The sequence below is a fragment of the Hypanus sabinus genome, chromosome 9, assembly GCF_030144855.1.
Source record: "Hypanus sabinus isolate sHypSab1 chromosome 9, sHypSab1.hap1, whole genome shotgun sequence".
In the NCBI taxonomy this organism is placed as follows: Eukaryota; Metazoa; Chordata; class Chondrichthyes; order Myliobatiformes; family Dasyatidae; genus Hypanus; species Hypanus sabinus.
This window is the reverse complement of record NC_082714.1, coordinates 165,830,719-165,849,957: the sequence shown is the minus strand read 5'-3', so window position 1 is coordinate 165,849,957 and position 19,239 is coordinate 165,830,719. Positions and strand designations below refer to the sequence as shown.

General features: G+C 48.9%; 1 protein-coding gene across 3 annotated transcripts in view; it reads left to right on the top strand.

Moving 5' to 3' along the window:
• Window positions 1–9,427, top strand: part of tox2 (TOX high mobility group box family member 2) — a 234,866-nt gene extending 225,439 nt beyond the window's left edge. For all 3 annotated transcript variants that reach the window (XM_059981069.1, XM_059981067.1, XM_059981066.1), the window contains 2 exons: window positions 3,475–3,614; window positions 8,451–9,427. In XM_059981069.1, coding sequence (XP_059837052.1) covers window positions 3,475–3,614; window positions 8,451–8,487 — 177 coding nt within the window. In that variant the 3' untranslated portion in view covers window positions 8,488–9,427. The remainder of the gene's footprint in view (window positions 1–3,474; window positions 3,615–8,450) is intronic.
• The last annotated feature ends 9,812 nt before the right edge of the window (window positions 9,428–19,239 follow it).

Genomic DNA, 19,239 nt, shown 5'->3' with positions numbered 1-19,239 from the left:
GAGGGTCCACAGAACAGAGGGTCAACGGGACAGAGGGTCTATGGGACAGAGGGTCCACAGAACAGAGGGTCCACGGAACAGAGGGTCTATGGGACAGAGGGTCCACGGAACAGAGGGTCCATGGGGCAGTGAATCACATGGCAGGGAGTTCCAGGACAGCGATTCCACGGGACAGGAGGTCAACAGGGCAGAGGGTCCACGGAACAGAGGGTCTATGGGACAGAGGGTCTATGGGACAGAGGGTCTATGGGACAGAGGGTCCACGGAACAGAGGGTCTATGGGACAGAGGGTCCACAGAACAGAGGGCCTATGGGACAGAGGGTCCACAGAACAGAGGGTCCACGGAACAGAGGGTCTATGGGACAGAGGGTCCACAGAACAGAGGGCCTATGGGACAGAGGATCCACAGAACAGAGGGTCTATGGGACAGAGGGTCCACAGAACAGAGGGTCAACGGGACAGAGGGTCCACAGAACAGAGGGTCCACAGAACAGAGGGTCTATGGGACAGAGGGTCCACGGAACAGAGGGTCCATGGGGCAGGGAATCACATGGCAGGGAGTTCCAGGACAGCGATTCCATGGGACAGGAGGTCAACAGGGCAGAGGGTCCACGGAACAGAGGGTCTATGGGACAGAGGGTCCACGGAACAGAGGGTCCACGGAACAGAGGGTCTATGGGACAGAGGGTCTATGGGACAGAGGGTCCACGGAACAGAGGGTCCACGGAACAGAGGGTCTATGGGACAGAGGGTCTATGGGACAGAGGGTCCACGGAACAGAGGGTCCACGGAACAGAGGGTCTATGGGACAGAGGGTCCACGGAACAGAGGGTCTATGGGACAGAGGGTCCACGGAACAGAGGGTCTATGGGACAGAGGGTCCACGGAACAGAGGGTCCACGGAACAGAGGGTCTATGGGACAGAGGGTCCTCGGAACAGAGGGTCTATGGGACAGAGGGTCCACAGAACAGAGGGCCTATGGGACAGAGGGTCCACAGAACAGAGGGTCTATGGGACAGAGGGTCCACGGAACAGAGGGTCTATGGGACAGAGGGTCCACAGAACAGAGGGCCTATGGGACAGAGGGTCCACAGAACAGAGGGCCTATGGGACAGAGGGTCCACGGAACAGAGGGTCTATGGGACAGAGGGTCCATGGAACAGAGGGTCCACGGAACAGAGGGTCTATGGGACAGGGTCTATGGGACAGAGGGTCCACGGAACAGAGGGTCTATGGGACAAGAGGGTCCACAGAACAGAGGGTCTATGGGACAGAGGGTCCACGGAACAGAGGGTCTATGGGACAGAGGGTCCACAGAACAGAGGGTCTATGGGACAGAGAGTCCACAGAACAGAGGGTCCACAGAACAGAGGGTCCACGGAACAGAGGGTCTATGGTCTATGGGACAGGGGGTCCACGGAACAGAGTGTCTATGGGTCAGAGGGTCCACGGAACAATGGGACAGGGGGTCCACGGAACAGAGGGTCTATGGGACAGAGGGTCCACGGAACAGAGGGTCTATGGGACAGAGGGTCCACAGAACAGAGGGTCCACGGAACAGGGTCTATGGGACAGAGGGTCCACGGAACAGAGGGTCCACGGAACAGAGGGTCTATGGGACAGAGGGTCCACAGAACAGAGGGTCCACAGAACAGAGGGTCCACAGAACAGAGGGTCTATGGGACAGGGGGTCCATGGAACAGAGGGTCTATGGGACAGAGGGTCCACGGAACAATGGGACTGGGGGTCCATGGAACAGAGGGTCTATGGGACAGAGGGTCCACGGAACAGAGGGTCCACGGAACAGAGGGTCTATGGGACAGAGGGTCCACAGAACAGAGGGTCTATGGGACAGAGGGTCCACAGAACAGAGGGTCCACAGAACAGTGTCTATGGGACAGAGGGTCCACGGAACAGAGGGTCTATGGGACAGAGGGTCCACGGAACAGAGGGTCCACAGAACAGAGGATCCATGGGATAGAGGGTCAACAGGGCAGGTCAACGGGATGGAGGGTCCATGGGGCAAGGAGTTTCTGGACAGAATATCCACAGGGTCGGAGTTACAGAACACTGGGTACATGAGACTCCCAGAGCAGGGAGCCCAGCTGGCACCCAGGTGGTGGTGATGATCTGTGTCCTGTTGTACAGATGAATTGGACTAAAAGACCATCCACATAGAGCTGAGGGGTGAGGGAGATGGACACACTAATCTTCTGGATGGTAGGGTCCAGGGGACCTCTCCTGAAAACCATCGGAGATGTAAAGAACAGAGACCGATAGATAATTTAACAAGGAATGAGGCACATCGGGGAGTGAGCCTGGCCAAATGTTCAAAGTGTCAGTGGGGAGGCTGGGGGGTTGTTTTGAGTGTAGTGACCACAAGTTTTAAGATAAATATGAATAACCCTAGTCTTCATTAAAAGTGCTAAGAAGGTAATGGGCTGTAATTGGGGGTAATCCACATCTGACATGTGGGAGGCCTTTAGCTGGTTAGAGTTTAACATGTTTCTGTGAGGTGCAAAGATGAGGCTGGCAAGGTTCAAGAACCTTGAATATTGAGAGATGTTGTAACTCTCGTCAAAAAGAGAAAGGAAATATGTAAAGGTTTAGCACAATGAAATCAGACAAGGCACTTGAAGAATATGAGGGCAGCAGCAGAAAATTTAAGAAACTAGAAGGGCTGAAAAGGGCTACAAAATAACCTTACAAGTAGGATTAAGGAGAATACCAGGGTATTTTATAGTTTCATTCGGAGCAAGAGGGTAGCAGAGGGAAGGGCAATGACCAAGGAAGGGAAACACACACACACACCACTTTATCAGGTACACCTGTACACCTGCTCGTTTATGCAAATATCTACTCAGCCAATCAGGTGCCAACAACTTAATGCTTAAAAGCACGCAGACATGGTCAAGAGGATCTGTTGTTCAGACCAAACATCAGAATGGGGAAGAAATGTGACTTAAGTGCCTTTGACTGTGGAATGATTGTTGGTGCCAGACCGGGTGGTTTGAGAATCTCAGAAACTGCTGATCTCCTGGGATTTTCACACACAACGGTCTCTAGAGTTTACAGAGAATGAAAAACAAACAAAAACGTCCAGTGAGTGGCAGCTCTGCGGGTGAACTCACCATGTGATTGAGAGAGGAGAATGGCCAGACTAGTTCAAGCTGACAGGAAGACGACAGTGACTCAAACAGCCACTCGGTATAACATCACAGAACATACCACACTCCGCAGCAGACCACTGACATACATATGGGAATGCCTAATGAAGTGGCCAATGAGCGTATGTCTGAACTCATTCAGTGGGTTTTCCACAAAGATCTCCAGTCACATGATTGTTATATGGTACTCATCCCCAAAGGTGTGAGGGATGAAACTGGTCCTCCCACACTCCCAAAGACTCAGTTGGGGTCCTGGATTATGCTGTGGATCTACAAAATCTCTCAAAGCATGCCTTTTCCCACAGGGATATGGTCACCTGCCATCGGAATTTCAGAGCACAGTCGGTGCGGCATCTCCTGGTTCCGGAGTCTCGAACACTGCGGTGCAGTGCAGTGACTGGGACAGCGAGTACTGTAACAGTGAGTGTGTCATCAGTCACTGCAGGTAACCACTATCACCCCTGACATACATGATGTGAAATTTGTGGCTTTGTGGCAGCTTACAGTGCAAAAATGAAAATTACTATAAATGACAAAATAAATGTAAAAAAGGAGGAATAAGGTAGTGTTCATGGATTCGTGATCCATTCAGAAATTTGAAGCTTGTTCCTAAATCACTGAGTGTGTGTCTTCAGACTCCTGTACCTCCTCCCTGACGGTAGAAATGAGAAGAGGGGCCTTCAGGCTCCTGTACCTCCTCCCTGACGGTAGAAATGAGAAGAGGGGCCTTCAGGCTCCTGTACCTCCTCCCTGACGGTAGAAATGAGAAGAGGGGCCTTCAGACTCCTGTACCTCCTCCCTGACGGTAGAAATGAGAAGAGGGGCCTTCAGGCTCCTGTACCTCCTCCCTGATGGTAGAAATGAGAAGAGGGCAGGTCCTGGGTGGAGAGGCTCCTTCGTGAGGCACCACTTTTTAAAGATGGTGAAGAGGGTTGTGCCTGTGATGAATCTGAATGAGTCGACAACCCTCTGCAGCCTCTTGCAATCCTGCACATTGGAGAGTCCATACCAGGCTGTGATTCAGCCAGTCCGAATGCTCTGCAGGTACACAACAGCACGAGGGTATGGACAGAGTAAATGCAAGCAGGCTTTCCCACTTAGGCCGAGTGAGACTACAACCATGGGACCAGGGAGAAGTTTGGATGTACATGGATGGGATGGGTATGGGGCCTATGGTCCGGGTGTGGGTTGATGGGACCAGGGAGAAGTTTGGATGTACATGGATGGGAGGGGTATGGGGTCTATGTCCGGGTGTGGGTCGATGGGACCAGGGAGAAGTCTGGATAGGAACATGGATGGGAGGGGTATGGGGTCTATGTCCGGGTGTGGGTCGATGGGACCAGGGAGAAGTTTGGATAGGTACATGGATGGGAGGGGTTTGGGGTCTATGGTCCGGGTGTGGGTCGATGGGACCAGGGAGATGTTTGGATAGGTACATGGATGGGAGGGGTATGGGGTCTATGGACTGGGTGTGGGTCGATGGGATCAGGGAGAAGTTTGGATAGGTACATGGATGGGAGGGGTATGGAGTCTATGGTCCGGGTGTGGGTCGATGGGACCAGGGAGAAGTTTGGATGTACATGGATGGGAGGGGTATGGGGTCTATGGACTGGGTGTGGGTCGATGGGACCAGGGAGAAGTTTGGATAGGTACATGGATGGGAGGGGTATGGGGTCTATGGTCCGGGTGTGGGTCGATGGGACCAGGGAGAAGTTTGGATAGGTACATGGATGGGAGGGGTATGGGGTCTATGGTCCGGGTGTGGGTCGATGGGACCAGGGAGAAGTTTGGATGTACATGGATGGGAGGGGTATGGGGTCTATGGTCTGGGTGTGGGTCAATGGGACCAGGGAGAAGTTTGGATAGGTACATGAATGGGAGGGGTATGGGGTCTATGGTCCGGGTGTGGGTTGATGGGACCAGGGAGAAGTTTGGATAGGTACATGGATGGAAGGGATATGGGGTCTATGGTCCAGGTGTGGGTCGGTGGGACGAGGGAGAAGTTTGGATAGGTACATGGATGGGAGGGGTATGGGGTCTATGGTCCGGGTGTGGGTCGGTGGGACGAGGGAGAAGTTTGGATAGATACATGGATGGGAGGGGTATGGGGTCTATGGTCCGGGTGTGGGTCGATGGGACCAGGGAGAAGTTTGGATGTACATGGATGGGAGGGGTATGGGGTCTATGGTCTGGGTGTGGGTCAATGGGACCAGGGAGAAGTTTGGATGGGTACATGGATGGGAGGGGTATGGGGTCTATTGTCCGGGTGTGGGTCGATGGGACGAGGGAGAAGTTTGGATGTACATGGATGGGAGGGGTATTGGGTCTATGGTCCGGGTGTGGGTCGATGGGACCAGGGAGAAGTTTGGATGTACATGGATGGGGGGGGTATGGGGTCTATGGTCCGGGTGTGGGTCGATGGGACCAGGGAGAAGTTTGGATGTACATGGATGGGAGGGGTATGGGGTCTATGGTCTGGGTGTGGGTCAATGGGACGAGGGAGAAGTTTGGATGTACATGGATGGGAGGGGTATGGGGTCTATGGTCCGGGTGTGGGTCGATGGGACCAGGGAGAAGTTTGGATAGGTACATGGATGGGAGGGGTAGGGGGTCTATGGTCCGGGTGTGGGTCGATGGGACCAGGGAGAAGTTTGGATGTACATGGATGGGAGGGGTATGGGGTCTATGGGCCGGATGTGGGTTGATGGGACCAGGGAGAAGTCTGGATAGGTACATGGTTGGGAGGGGTATGGGGTCTATGGTCTGGGTGTGGGTCGGTGGGACCAGGGAGAAGTTTGGATGTAGATGGATGGGAGGGGTATGGGGTCTATGGTCTGGGTGTGGGTCGGTGGGACGAGGGAGAAGTCTGGATGGGTACGTGGATGGGAGGGGTATGGGGTCTATGGTCCGGGTGTGGGTCGATGGGACCAGGGAGAAGTTTGGATAGGTACATGGATGGGAGGGGTATGGAGTCTATGGTCCGGGTGTGGGTCGAAGGGACCAGGGAGAAGTTTGGATGTACATGAATGGGAGGGGTATGGGGTCTATGGTCCGGGTGTGGGTCGAAGGGACCAGGGAGAAGTTTGGATGTACATGAATGGGAGGGGTATTGGGTCTATGGTCCGGGTGTGGGTCGATGGGACCAGGGAGAAGTTTGGATGTACATGAATGGGAGGGGTATTGGGTCTATGGGCCGGGTGTGGGTCGAAGGGACCAGGGAGAAGTTTGGATAGGTACATGGATGGGAGGGGTATGGGGTCTATGGTCTGGGTGTGGGTTAATGAGACTAGACAGAATAACAGTTTAGCATGGACTACATGGGCCAAAGGGCCTGTTTCTGTGCTGTAGTGTTCTATGACTCTGATGCAGAATAGAAATGATGGACGAACTGGGCAAGTACTTTGCATCATTATCACTGTGGAAGACACCAGCAGTATGGTGGAAGTTCCAGGTGTCGGGGGTCATGAAGTGTGTGAAGTTACCATTATTAGGGAAAATGTTCTTGGGAAACTGAAGGTCTGCAGGTAGATACGTCACCTGGACCAGATGGTGTACACACCAGGGTTCTGAAGAGATTGTGGAGGCATTAGAAATAATCTTTCAAGAATCACTAGATTCTGGAATGGTTTCAGAAGACTGGAAAATTGCAAATGTCACCCCACTCTTTAAGAAGGGAGAGAGGCAGAAGAAAGGAAACTATTGGCCAGTTAGTCTGATCTCAGTGGTTGGGAAGATGTTAAAGTCAATTGTTAAGGATGAGGTCTCAGGGTACTTGGAAGCACATGATAAAATAGGCCACAGTCAGCACAGTTTCCTCAAGGGAAAATCTTGCCCCACAGATCTGTTAGAATTCTCTGAAGAAATAACAAGCATGATAGACAAAGGGATTCAGTAATATTGTATAATTGGATTTTCAGAAAGTCCTTGGAAAGGTAGTACATGTGAAGCTGCTTAATAAGCTAGGAGCCTATGGTATTACAGGAAAGGTTCTAGCATGGATAAAGCAGTGGCTGATTGGCAGGAGACAAAGTGTGGGAATAAAGGGAGTCTTTTCTGGTTGGCTGCTGGTGACTAGTGGTGTTCCACAGGGGTCAATGTTGGGATCAATTCTTTTTACGTTATATCTCAATGATTTGGATGATAGAATTGATGGCTTTGTTGCAAAGTTTGCAGATGATGTGAAGGTAGGTGGAGGGGCAGGTAGATTTGAGAAACAGACAGGCTATAGAAGGACTTTGGTTAGGAGACTAGGAAAAGAAGTGGCAGATGGGATACACGTCAGGAGGTGTATGATCATGCAGTTTGGTGGAATAAATGAAAGGGTTGACCATTTCTAAATGGAAAGAAAATACAAGAAACTGAGGTGCAAAGGGACTTGGGAGTCCTTGTGCAGGATTCCCCAAAGGTTAATTTGCAGGTTGAGTCTGTGGTGAGGAAGGAAGATGCGATGTTAGCATTTCCAGAGGACTGGAATACAAAAGCAGGGAGATAATGTTAAGATTTTCTAAAGCACTGGTGAGGCCTGACTTGCAGTTTTGTGAGTGGTTTTGGGCCTCTACATCAGAAAGGATGTGCTGAAACTGGAGAGGGTTTGAAGGAGGTTCGTGAAAGTGATTCCAGGATTGAATGGTGTTTCATATGAAGGGCCTGTACTCACTGGAATTCAGAAGAACAAGGGGTGACCTCATTGAAACCCATCGAATGGTGAAAGGTCTTGATCGAGTGGGTGTGGAGAAAATGTTTCCTATGGTGGAAGAGTCTAAGACCAGAGGATACTGCCTCAGAATAGAGGAGTGTCCTTTTACAATGGACATGAGAAGGAATTTCTTTAGCCAGTGAGTGGTGAATCTGTAGAATTATTTGCCACAGGCAGCTGAGGAGACCAGGCCTTTATGTATGCTTAAGGCAGAGGTTGATAGATTCTTGATTGGTCAGAGCATGAAGGGATTTGGGGAGAAGGTAGGAGATTGGGGCTGAGAGGAAAATTGGATCAGCCATAATGAAATAGCGAAGCAGACTCGATGGGTGAAATGGCCTAATTCTGTTCCTAAATCTTATGGTGTTATGGTGTAAATAATGAAAGCCCATTGGGAGCAGTCTGCAAACTCTTGCCTTCTCTGATACTGTGGCACAGTCAGAAGGTTTGTTAGTAGTTTGGTTAAAGCTGGAATAGTATTCCAGGAAGTTGCTGATCGTTGAACACCTGCACTACGATTGCAAAGTGGGTGTGAGCTCAGACTGCTCCAGATCACTAAAGGAACTCTGTTTTCTATTCATTTAGCATGTTACCGAGGGACAAGACTCTCTACCTCACCTGAGCTCACTGCAAGCACCGTTACGTGGACTTCACCGAGGGATAACCGTCACTTCTGGTAACACTGAGGGCATTGAGAAGTCAAGAAGCCCTCACAGGCCTGGGGTTCTCTCATCTTTCTGAAGGATTCCAATCCCATCCATTTGCAAATCAAAAGTATAAAAATTAAAATAACTGGGTGACAATCTAATTCTGTCCGACAGTGGAAACATTTTCTTTGTCCCACGGTTAGATCTCAACTGCTACTGTGCTGAGCTGGTCTTATGGTTAATTCCAGAGACTGTGCACTTACAATGTAACGGTCCCCCTCCCCCTGCCCTGCTGGACAGCACCGGACAGCTGAGTACATGGTCTACACTGCAACTGTGACCAACAGATATGATCGAGGCCTTTTTCCATACTGACCACTTGAATAATGATGTTCAACTGGCAAAGACATTAAACTTTTAAATGTGAAGCAGTCCGTGAAGAGATTTAGGATTTTGTTTTTTGTAGCTTTACTAAATGTTTTAGAAGTGTTGAAAATTCCAGAAGCTTTATGTGTTGGAAACTTATTCTGTGATTTACTTTATAGAGAAGAGAGTATTTTTTTTGTATCTGATTTTGGGTAACTGTTTAGAGAGGAGGGTGCGTTTGTGTATAAAATGCCAAATGTGTTTGTTTTGTTGACCAGGGTATTTTTTAACCATCTTCCATAGCTTTTAATATTCAATTCCTGCCAGTGCCCAATTATTTAATTTTATTTTTTGATTGATGCTACCTAGCCTATTTAAGGAAGTAAATTCATCTGTAAGCCATGTTTTTAATGAGTTGGTGAGCTCTCTGACATCATGCTGGCATTTCTCCATTTGATTTAACACCGACTGTCAGACCTCACATTCAAATGCTTCATGTCTCGCATTTCTTTCTCCCATAAGTAAATAAAGAGGTAATTTTATACTCCAGGGACGTGTAAAGGTCACTGCTTTTCCACTGGACATTCACATTGATCTCTCACTAACACCAACGTTCTGCACAGTAGAAACACTAGAATAATTTTGTTGAAGCACGGATGTTTTTCTGAAAGAATTTCATCACAACACCAGCCACTGATTGGAGCCATTGGGGATGGAAGCGGGCTGTTTGTCCAACCATCCATGCCAACTCAAATGTCAATTAGCCTACATTTGACCCTTATCCCTCCAAAACTCCTCTATCCAGCAATCTGATTGGGTTCTGCCTGTGACCACACCCGCCCTCTCACTGACTCTTGTTCAGTGTGGGACGCGTCCGCACCTTACCAGGAGGGCTCGCCACACCTCCACCAGTCAGCAGCTCTGCGTGGCTTTCTTCAGAACCGTCGGCCAAGGCCTGCTGCTCGGTTCGGTTGAGGAAGCACAAAAGATCATGGACTGTGTAATCTGAAGCACAGGTTACCAGAACGTGGAAGTGAACAAGGAGGTCACACAACCTTGTAAAGCCTTGCTCCAGCCATAGCAGGAGGACTCGTCCATTTTGGCAACGCTTGCTGGGACAAACGTGAAGCCTTTGCAGAAGACATGAACATTAATATATGTTGACAATCTGAATGACAGTATTGATGGTTTTGTAGTGTTACGATAAGGCAACAATGAATTTAGAATTGAGACAGGTTTTTTATAAACAAACATTTATTTAAACGCTGCTCATAAAAATGAAAAGTAAACGAGCGACTAACTTAACTGGACGTTAACTGCTATACAGCAACTCGAACGGTTCTTAAAGCGATAAATGCAAACACAGTTCTTAGAGTAATAAATGCAAAAGTCCAAGTGATTTATACAATCAATTAGGAGAGACTTTCCTAAGTAACGAATTCCTCAATGACGTGATGTTACTGCTGATCCCAGCCGAAATTATGCCTTGCCCAAAGGATTCACGATGAAGGAACTAAAAGTGGCTTGAAGGAACTGACCTTTTCCTTGGTGAATAACACTGCGCCCAACCCTTTCTGCTCTTACCACAGGGGCTATCTCAGATGTAGGTTACTATCTCCAGAACAAAGATCCAATAAGGACAATCCTGTATTACCGCCGACAACACCAACTTTACTTGATCCTTCGGGTTTAAGTACTTCAGTAAATCTTCACTCTCTAATACTTAGACTTTAAAATTAAATGGAAGATATATCAATCATAACTGGCAGTGATTTTCAAAACTGCCAACACAATGATAATGTACCTTACAGTAAGAATTAAAACAACACACACAAAATGCTGGTGGAACACAGCAGGCCAGGCAGCGTCTATAGGGAGAAGCACTGCCAACATTTCGGGCCGAGACTGGTCCTGACGAAGGATCTCGGCCTGAAAAGTCGACAGTGCTTCTCCTGCCTGGCCTGCTGTGTTCCACCAGCATTTTGTGTGTGTTGTTTGAATTTCCAGCATCTGCAGATTTCCTTGTGTAAGAATTAAAACTCCACTTTAAAACAAAACTGCATCATGAAACCAAATATGCAGCAAAATGGAGTAATGGACAACTTAAACGATGTCCCAACAAAAAATCCTTTGTCACAGCAGGCTTTCCCCATTTGAGACCTGTTGAAAACAGGTCATCACATGACCTCACACTGGTGGGAAAATTACATCATGTGACCTCACACTGGTGGGAATATACTTCACAAAACCATTACATCACACTCACCAGATACTCAATTACATCATGGTCATGAGACAGTCACAAGATACCCACAGGATATACAACAGTGGCGATACAAATTAAATGGAGGGACAGGCCGCACTGAGGAAGCAGAGAGGCTGCAGAAGGACTTGGACAGATTAGGAGAATGGACAACAGAATGGCAGCTGGACTATAGCGTCTGGAAGTGTCTGGCCGTGTACTTTGGTAAAGAAATAAAAGCAGAGCACAAAGTGCAAAGGGTCCTTGTGCAGGATCCCTAAAGGTTAACTTGTCGATTGAGTAAATGGTAAGGAAGGCAAATGCAATGTTTGTACTCATGCTGAGAGGACCAGAATACAAAAGCAAGAATGTAATGCTGAGACTTTATAAGATATTGCTCAGACCCCAAATGAAGGCTGATGAGCAGTTATGGGTCCCATATCTCAGGTGCTAGAAGGGGTCTATAGAAGGTTTACAAGAATGATTCTGAGAATGAAAGGACTAAGGTATGAGGAATGCATGATAGCTCTGGGTCTGCACTCACTACAGTTCAGAAGAATGAGGGGGAATCTCATTGAAATATTGAAAGTGGATGTGGAGAGGATGTTTCCTGTAGTGGGTGAGTCTGGGACCAGAGGACACAGACAGAGTGGATGTGGAGAGGATGTTTCCTGTAGTGGGTGAGTCTGGGACCAGAGGACACAGATAGAGTGGATGTGGAGAGGATGTTTCCTATAGTGGGTGAGTCTGGGACCAGAGGACACAGATAGAGTGGATGTAGCGAGGATGTTTCCTATAGTGGGTGAGTCTAGGACCAGAGGACACAGATAGAGTGGATGCGGAGAGGATGTTTCCTATAGTGGGTGAGTCTGGGACCAGAGGACACAGATAGAGTGGATGTGGAGAGGATGTTTCCTATAGTGGGTGAGTCTGGGACCAGAGGACACAGATAGAGTGGATGCGGAGAGGATGTTTCCTATAGTGGGTGAGTCTAGGACCAGAGGACACAGATAGAGTGGATGTGGAGAGGATGTTTCCTATAGTGGGGGAGTCTAGGACCAGAGGACACAGACAGTGTGGATGTGGAGAGGATGTTTCCTATAGTGGGTTAGTCTGGGACCAGAGGACACAGATAGAGTGGATGCGGAGAGGATGTTTCCTGTAGTGGGTGAGTCTGGGACCAGAGGACACAGATAGAGTGGATGCGGAGAGGATGTTTCCTATAGTGGGTGAGTCTGGGACCAGAGGACACAGATAGAGTGGATGCGGAGAGGATGTTTCCTGTAGTGGGTGAGTCTGGGACCAGAGGACACAGATAGAGTGGATGCGGAGAGGATGTTTCCTATAGTGGGTGAGTCTAGGACCAGAGGACACAGATAGAGTGGATGTGGAGAGGATGTTTCCTATAGTGGGTGAGTCTGGGACCAGAGGACACAGAGAGTGGATGTGGAGAGGATGTTTCCTATAGTGGGTGAGTCTAGGACCAGAGGACACAGATAGAGTGGATGTGGAGAGGATGTTTCCTATAGTGGGTGAGTCTAGGAACAGAGGACACAGATAGAGTGGATGTGGAGAGGATGTTTCCTGTAGTGGGTGTGTCTGGGACCAGAGGACACAGACAGAGTGGATGTGGAGAGCATGTTTCCTATAGTGGGTGAGTCTAGGACCAGAGGACACAGACAGAGTGGATGTGGAGTGGATGTTTCCTATAGTGGGTGAGTCTCGGACCAGAGGACACAGACAGAGTGGATGTGGAGTGGATGTTTCCTATAGTGGGTGAGTCTGGGACCAGAGGACACAGACAGAGTGGATGTGGAGTGGATGTTTCCTATAGTGGGTGAGTCTCAGACCAGAGGACACAGACAGAGTGGATGTGGAGTGGATGTTTCCTATAGTGGGTGAGTCTCAGACCAGAGGACACAGACAGAGTGGATGTGGAGTGGATGTTTCCTATAGTGGGTGAGTCTGGGACCAGAGGACACAGAGAGTGGATGTGGAGAGGATGTTTCCTATAGTGGGTGAGTCTAGGACCAGAGGACACAGATAGAGTGGATGTGGAGAGGATGTTTCCTATAGTGGGTGAGTCTAGGAACAGAGGACACAGATAGAGTGGATGTGGAGAGGATGTTTCCTGTAGTGGGTGTGTCTGGGACCAGAGGACACAGACAGAGTGGATGTGGAGAGCATGTTTCCTATAGTGGGTGAGTCTAGGACCAGAGGACACAGACAGAGTGGATGTGGAGTGGATGTTTCCTATAGTGGGTGAGTCTCGGACCAGAGGACACAGACAGAGTGGATGTGGAGTGGATGTTTCCTATAGTGGGTGAGTCTCAGACCAGAGGACACAGACAGAGTGGATGTGGAGTGGATGTTTCCTATAGTGGGTGAGTCTCAGACCAGAGGACACAGACAGTGTGGATGTGGAGAGGATGTTTCCTATAGTGGGTGAGTCTGGGACCAGAGGACACAGACAGAGTGGATGTGGAGAGCATGTTTCCTGTAGTGGGTGAGTCTAGGACCAGAGGACACAGACAGAGTGGATGTGGAGAGCATGTTTCCTGTAGTGGGTGAGTCTAGGACCACAGATAGAGTGGATGTGGAGAGCATGTTTCCTATAGTGGGTGAGTCTAGGACCAGAGGACACAGATAGAGTGGATGTAGCGAGGATGTTTCCTATAGTGGGTGAGTCTAGGAGCAGAGGACACAGATAGAGTGGATGTGGAGAGGATGTTTCCTATAGTGGGTGAGTCTAGGACCAGAGGACACAGATAGAGTGGATGTGGAGAGGATGTTTCCTATAGTGGGGGAGTCTAGGACCAGAGGACACAGACAGAGTGGATGTGGAGAGCATGTTTCCTGTAGTGGGTGAGTCTAGGACCAGAGGACACAGACAGAGTGGATGTGGAGAGCATGTTTCCTGTAGTGGGTGAGTCTGGGACCAGAGGACACAGATAGAGTGGATGTGGAGAGGATGTTTCCTATAGTGGGGGAGTCTGGGACCAGAGGACACAGATAGAGTGGATGTGGAGAGCATGTTTCCTGTAGTGGGTGAGTCTCAGACCAGAGGACACAGACAGAGTGGATGTGGAGTGGATGTTTCCTATAGTGGGTGAGTCTCAGACCAGAGGACACAGACAGAGTGGATGTGGAGTGGATGTTTCCTATAGTGGGTGAGTCTCAGACCAGAGGACACAGACAGAGTGGATGCGGAGAGGATGTTTCCTGTAGTGGGGGAGTCTAGGACCAGAGGACACAGACTCAGAATAGAAGGAAGTCCACTTGGAACTAAGATGCTGAAGTATTTCTTTAGCCAAAGGTTATGAATCTGTGGAATTCATTGCCACAGACGTTTGTAGAGGCTAAGTCTTTGGGTATATTTAAAGCAGAGGTTGACAGATTCATAGTTAGTGAGAGTGTGGTAGTTTACGGGGAGAAGGCTGGAGGATGGGGTTGAGAGGGATAAACATCAGCCGTGATGGAATGATGGGGCGGACTTGGTGCTGAATTGCCTAATTCTGCTCCTATGTCTTAAGGCATTATGGTCTTAAAATTTTGCAGGAATTATTCAGGACTGTGGGACTTGACAGGGGAGAGAGAGTAGTTGGAGCCATTCTCTCTGGAACAGAACAGTAGTGGGGGCATCTAAAGGAAGTGTTGTGGCAGAGCGGATTGCAAGAAACTGTTCCCATGGCAGTTCTGTCAGGAGCTCAAGTCAAGTCAAGTCAAGTCTCTTTTTATTGTAATTTTGACCATAACTGCCGGTACAGTACACAGTAAAAATGAGACAATGTTTTTCAGGACCATGGTGCTACATGAAGCAATACAAAAACTACACTGAACTACATAAAAGCAACACAGAAAAAAAACTACACTAGACTACAGACCTACCCAGGACTCCATAAAGTGCACAAAACAGTGCAGGCATTACAATAAATAATAAGCAAGACAATAGGCATGGTAGAGGGCAGTAAGCTGGTGTCAGTCCAGACTCTGGGTATTGAGGAGTCTGATAGCTTGGGGGAAGAAACTGTTACATAGTCTGGTTGTGAGAGCCCGAATGCTTCGGAGCCTTTTCCCAGACGGCAGGAGGGAGAAGAGATTGTATGAGGGGTGCATGGGATCCTTCATAATGCCGCTTGCTTTGCGGATGCAGCATGTAGTGTAAATGTCTATAATGGCGGGAAGAGAGACCCCGATGATCTTCTCAGCTGACCTCACTAACCGCTGCAGGGTCTTGCGATCCGAGATGGTGCAAGAACAAAGATCACTGGCAATAAAGCTACCAATCTTAGCATTGCTTCTGGCTTGCTTCTCACTGAAGAAGAATGGAAAAAATGTTCAAGGTGCATTTCAACCACAGCATTGTGCGGTTGGACCACCTCAGATATGTATTGCTTGGGCCGTGTTGTTTGTCTGGATGTAAATAGCATCATCTCCAACAAGATTCTAAGGCCTCAAAACTCCCCTCATACACACTGCTGCAGAACGTGGTGTATTACATGCAGCACTAACACTGAAACTGAATCGAATGCTCCCTTGCACAAAAGATAATATTTATGGAATATCGACGAGCAGATTCTGAGAAGTGGAATTTCCCTGCAGTCACGAACACTACCAGGATGGATTGTTACTCACATGTTGTTGGGGAATCAATTGAACTGATCAGTACGATTCACCCTCGAGGTTTGCAGAATTATCTCTGACGGCAGAACCCGGGAAAGTTTGTGAATTGTACTGACCACACACAAGAGCCTTCTACAACGTGGCAGCTCAGGCAGGAATAAACAGTGAAGTTTCGGCTGAGGCCGTTCATCAGGAGTCTTCATCAGACCCTATTCCCTTCCGTAGGTGCTGCCTGATCTGCTGGAGCACTTTGTCCACAGCCACACTCTCTCATGTATACACACACACACACTGAATCACACATACACACTGACTAGCACAAAGTCATGCACACACTCACATAAAGACAGTGCATCACACATACACAATGATACACACACACACACACTACAACAAAGGCAGACACACTTACACACACATATCGCCTCAAACATACTCAATGATTTACACACACTTGCTGATTAACACAAAGTCATATTCACATACATGCTGACACACCCATACTAACTCATACATAGACAATGATTCACACGCACACACACACACACTAACACAAAGTCATACACACACTGATACACAATCTCACAAACAAATCGATACACTCACTCTCACACACACACACACACACACTCACTCTGCGGGAGGTTATGATAGGGAAGGAGAGCTGGGGATGTAGTTGTGAAGCGATACAAAGACAGCAGCAATCTCTGTGGATGATGCCCTGTTGTTACAAGTGAGGATATTTCAATCACCCGCGTTGATGCCAGGACTGTACATTGGCAGGTTTGCCTGTCTTGGGTGAAGCAGCTCCCTCCTCACACACAGCTCTCAAGGTGAACACTACATCAGCCTGAACCTGAAACTAACTCTCCCTCCAATCCATTCACCCTCTCTCCCCGGCCACTACTGGGGACGAGGGGGCAGTGAGGTAGAGCGTCGGCACCCTGGTCTCGGGTAAACCCAGTGAGGACAATGGCAGTGATCCATTGAACTGGAGGTCAAGTCCCTGGGCTTTCTGTGGCATGCTGAGACCCGGGGAGGCCTCGGCTTGATGAACACCTAACGTGGGAGGACCTACCACCTCCCATTCCTGAGCTCACAACCCAGGAAACATGATGGCCGCTTCATAGACCTATTACAAGTGCAGAGACAGAAGTGGGACAACTTTGGCCGATGATGAGGCTAGTGCCATCTCCTGTTCCTGTCAGTTGAGCCCTCCACTAGGGAACCCCAGCCACTGGACTGCCTCCAGCCATTCACCTTTCACAACATCCACCTGCTGACTGTTCCCAGAACTGACTGCAGCTTGAAGATCAGAGTTGCTAACCCCAGCCCTGCACAGGGGAACACAGTGCACGAAGTGCTGCAGGGCGTACTTTCCTTTGGGGTTAGACTGTGGTTTAACGTGCAAAATGTTCATTCTTACAGTAAACAAAAAAAAGAAAGGTTTTTTTGTGAATACCTGTGTTATGGGTACTGGTTAAGCAATTATCAACCACCTCTTTCCGGTTATAAACACAGAAGGAACAATATTATAACACCAGCCTGTGATCTATAGGTCAGACGCAACCTCATACAGTGTTTGTTCTGTTCTCAGAGTGGAGGGGTACGTGGTAGTTCACCATGGTGAGGTGAGGGGTGGGAAGTCAGTAGGTGGTTACAACGGAGAGTGAGAATGTTCCATGCATTGGTGAACTGCTGCTCGCTGTGAAGGGCAGGAACACATCTATAGGCTTAAAAGACACCCAAAATGCCAAAAATATCAAACTATTATAATGAATAAGTGGTTCTCTCTGCTTTAAGGTAAAAGACTTGCACTTGTGATGGGATTTAACTGAACACAGATGGACCAAGCGCAAGTTTCTTTGGTCTACATTTGCTGAAAATCCCTGGCCCCTCTCAGGAATTCGCTCACATCTCCAACTTTCTCGAGGCTCAGACCTCCCCTCTGAGACCAGAGCTGGCAGGATGAGGCCATTCATCGACCTCCACCTGCTCACCGCACGTTGCTGCAATCCTGCCTTTTCCCTGCTGGGCTGAGTAAAGCCCCTGCTCAGGCTCGTGGGTGCAGAGTTTTCACACTCTCCATCTCATGACATGGAGGCTCCAGTTCCCTCCCAAAGACGCAGGCTGCTGGGTTAATTGGCCTCTGTAACTTACCCCTAGTGTGTGGGTGAGAGGTGCAGCTCAAGGGAGTTGTTGGGCCTCAGAGATGGAGGAGGTTTACAGAGAATGAGATGTCTCTGAGAGCTGACTCGATCGACTGAATGGCCTTCTGTATGAAGTTTTGTATATATCCAGTGACCAAACTTATCATCCTCAGCACAGAAATCCAAATATTTTTATAAGTGACTTTGATGAGGAAGTGGAAGGGTGCGTTAGTAAATTTGCCGAAGACACAAAGACTGGTGATGTTGTGGATGGTGTCGACGGTTCTTGTAGGATTTGACGGAATCCAGAGCAAAATGAAATTCAAAAAGAAAAGTGTGAAGCAGGTGCACTTTGGAAAGTTGAACTTTAAGGCCAAATACAGTGTTAAAGCTGGATTCTTAGCAGTGTTGAGCAACAAAATAATCTTGTTGACAATGTCCGTAATTCCCTCAAGTTGCCACACAAGGGTGGTTAAAAAGATGTATGGTGGGTTGGCCTTTGTTAGTTGGGGGAATTAGTTGAAAAGCTGTGATGTAATGCTGCACTCTATAAAATGACTGGTTAAACCGTTCTGGAAATATGGTGTTCAGTTCTTGCCACCTCATTATAAGAAGGATGTGGAAGCTTTAGAGAGGCTGCAGAGGAGATTGACCAGGATGCTGCCTGGATTAGAGAGGGTGCGGAGGAGATTGACCAGGATGCTGCCTGGATTAGAGAGGGTGCGGAGGAGATTGACCAGGATGCTGCCTGGATTAGAGAGGGTGCAGAGGAGATTGACCAGGATGCTGCCTGGATTAGAGAGGGTGCGGAGGAGATTGACCAGGATGCTGCCTGGATTAGAGAGGGTGCAGAGGAGATTGACCAGGATGCTGCCTGGATTAGAGAGGGTGCCGAGGAGATTTACCAGGATGCTGCCTGGATTAGAGAGGGTGCCGAGGAGATTTACCAGGATGCTGCCTGGATTAGAGAGGGTGTGGAGGAGATTCACCAGGATGCTGCCTGGATTAGAGAGGGTGCAGAGGAGATTCACCAGGGTGCTGCCTGGATTAGAGAGGGTGCAGAGGAGATTGACCAGGATGCTGCCTGGATTAGAGGGGGTGCAGAGGAGATTTACCAGGATGCTGCCTGGATTAGAGAGGGTGCAGAGGAGATTGACCAGGATGCTGCCTGGATTAGAGAGGGTGCAGAGGAGATTTACCAGGATGCTGCCTGGATTAGAGAGGGTGCAGAGGAGATTGACCAGGATGCTGCCTGGATTAGAGAGGGTGCCGAGGAGATTGACCAGGATGCTGCCTGGATTAGAGAGGGTGCAGAGGAGATTTACCAGGATGCTGCCTGGATTAGA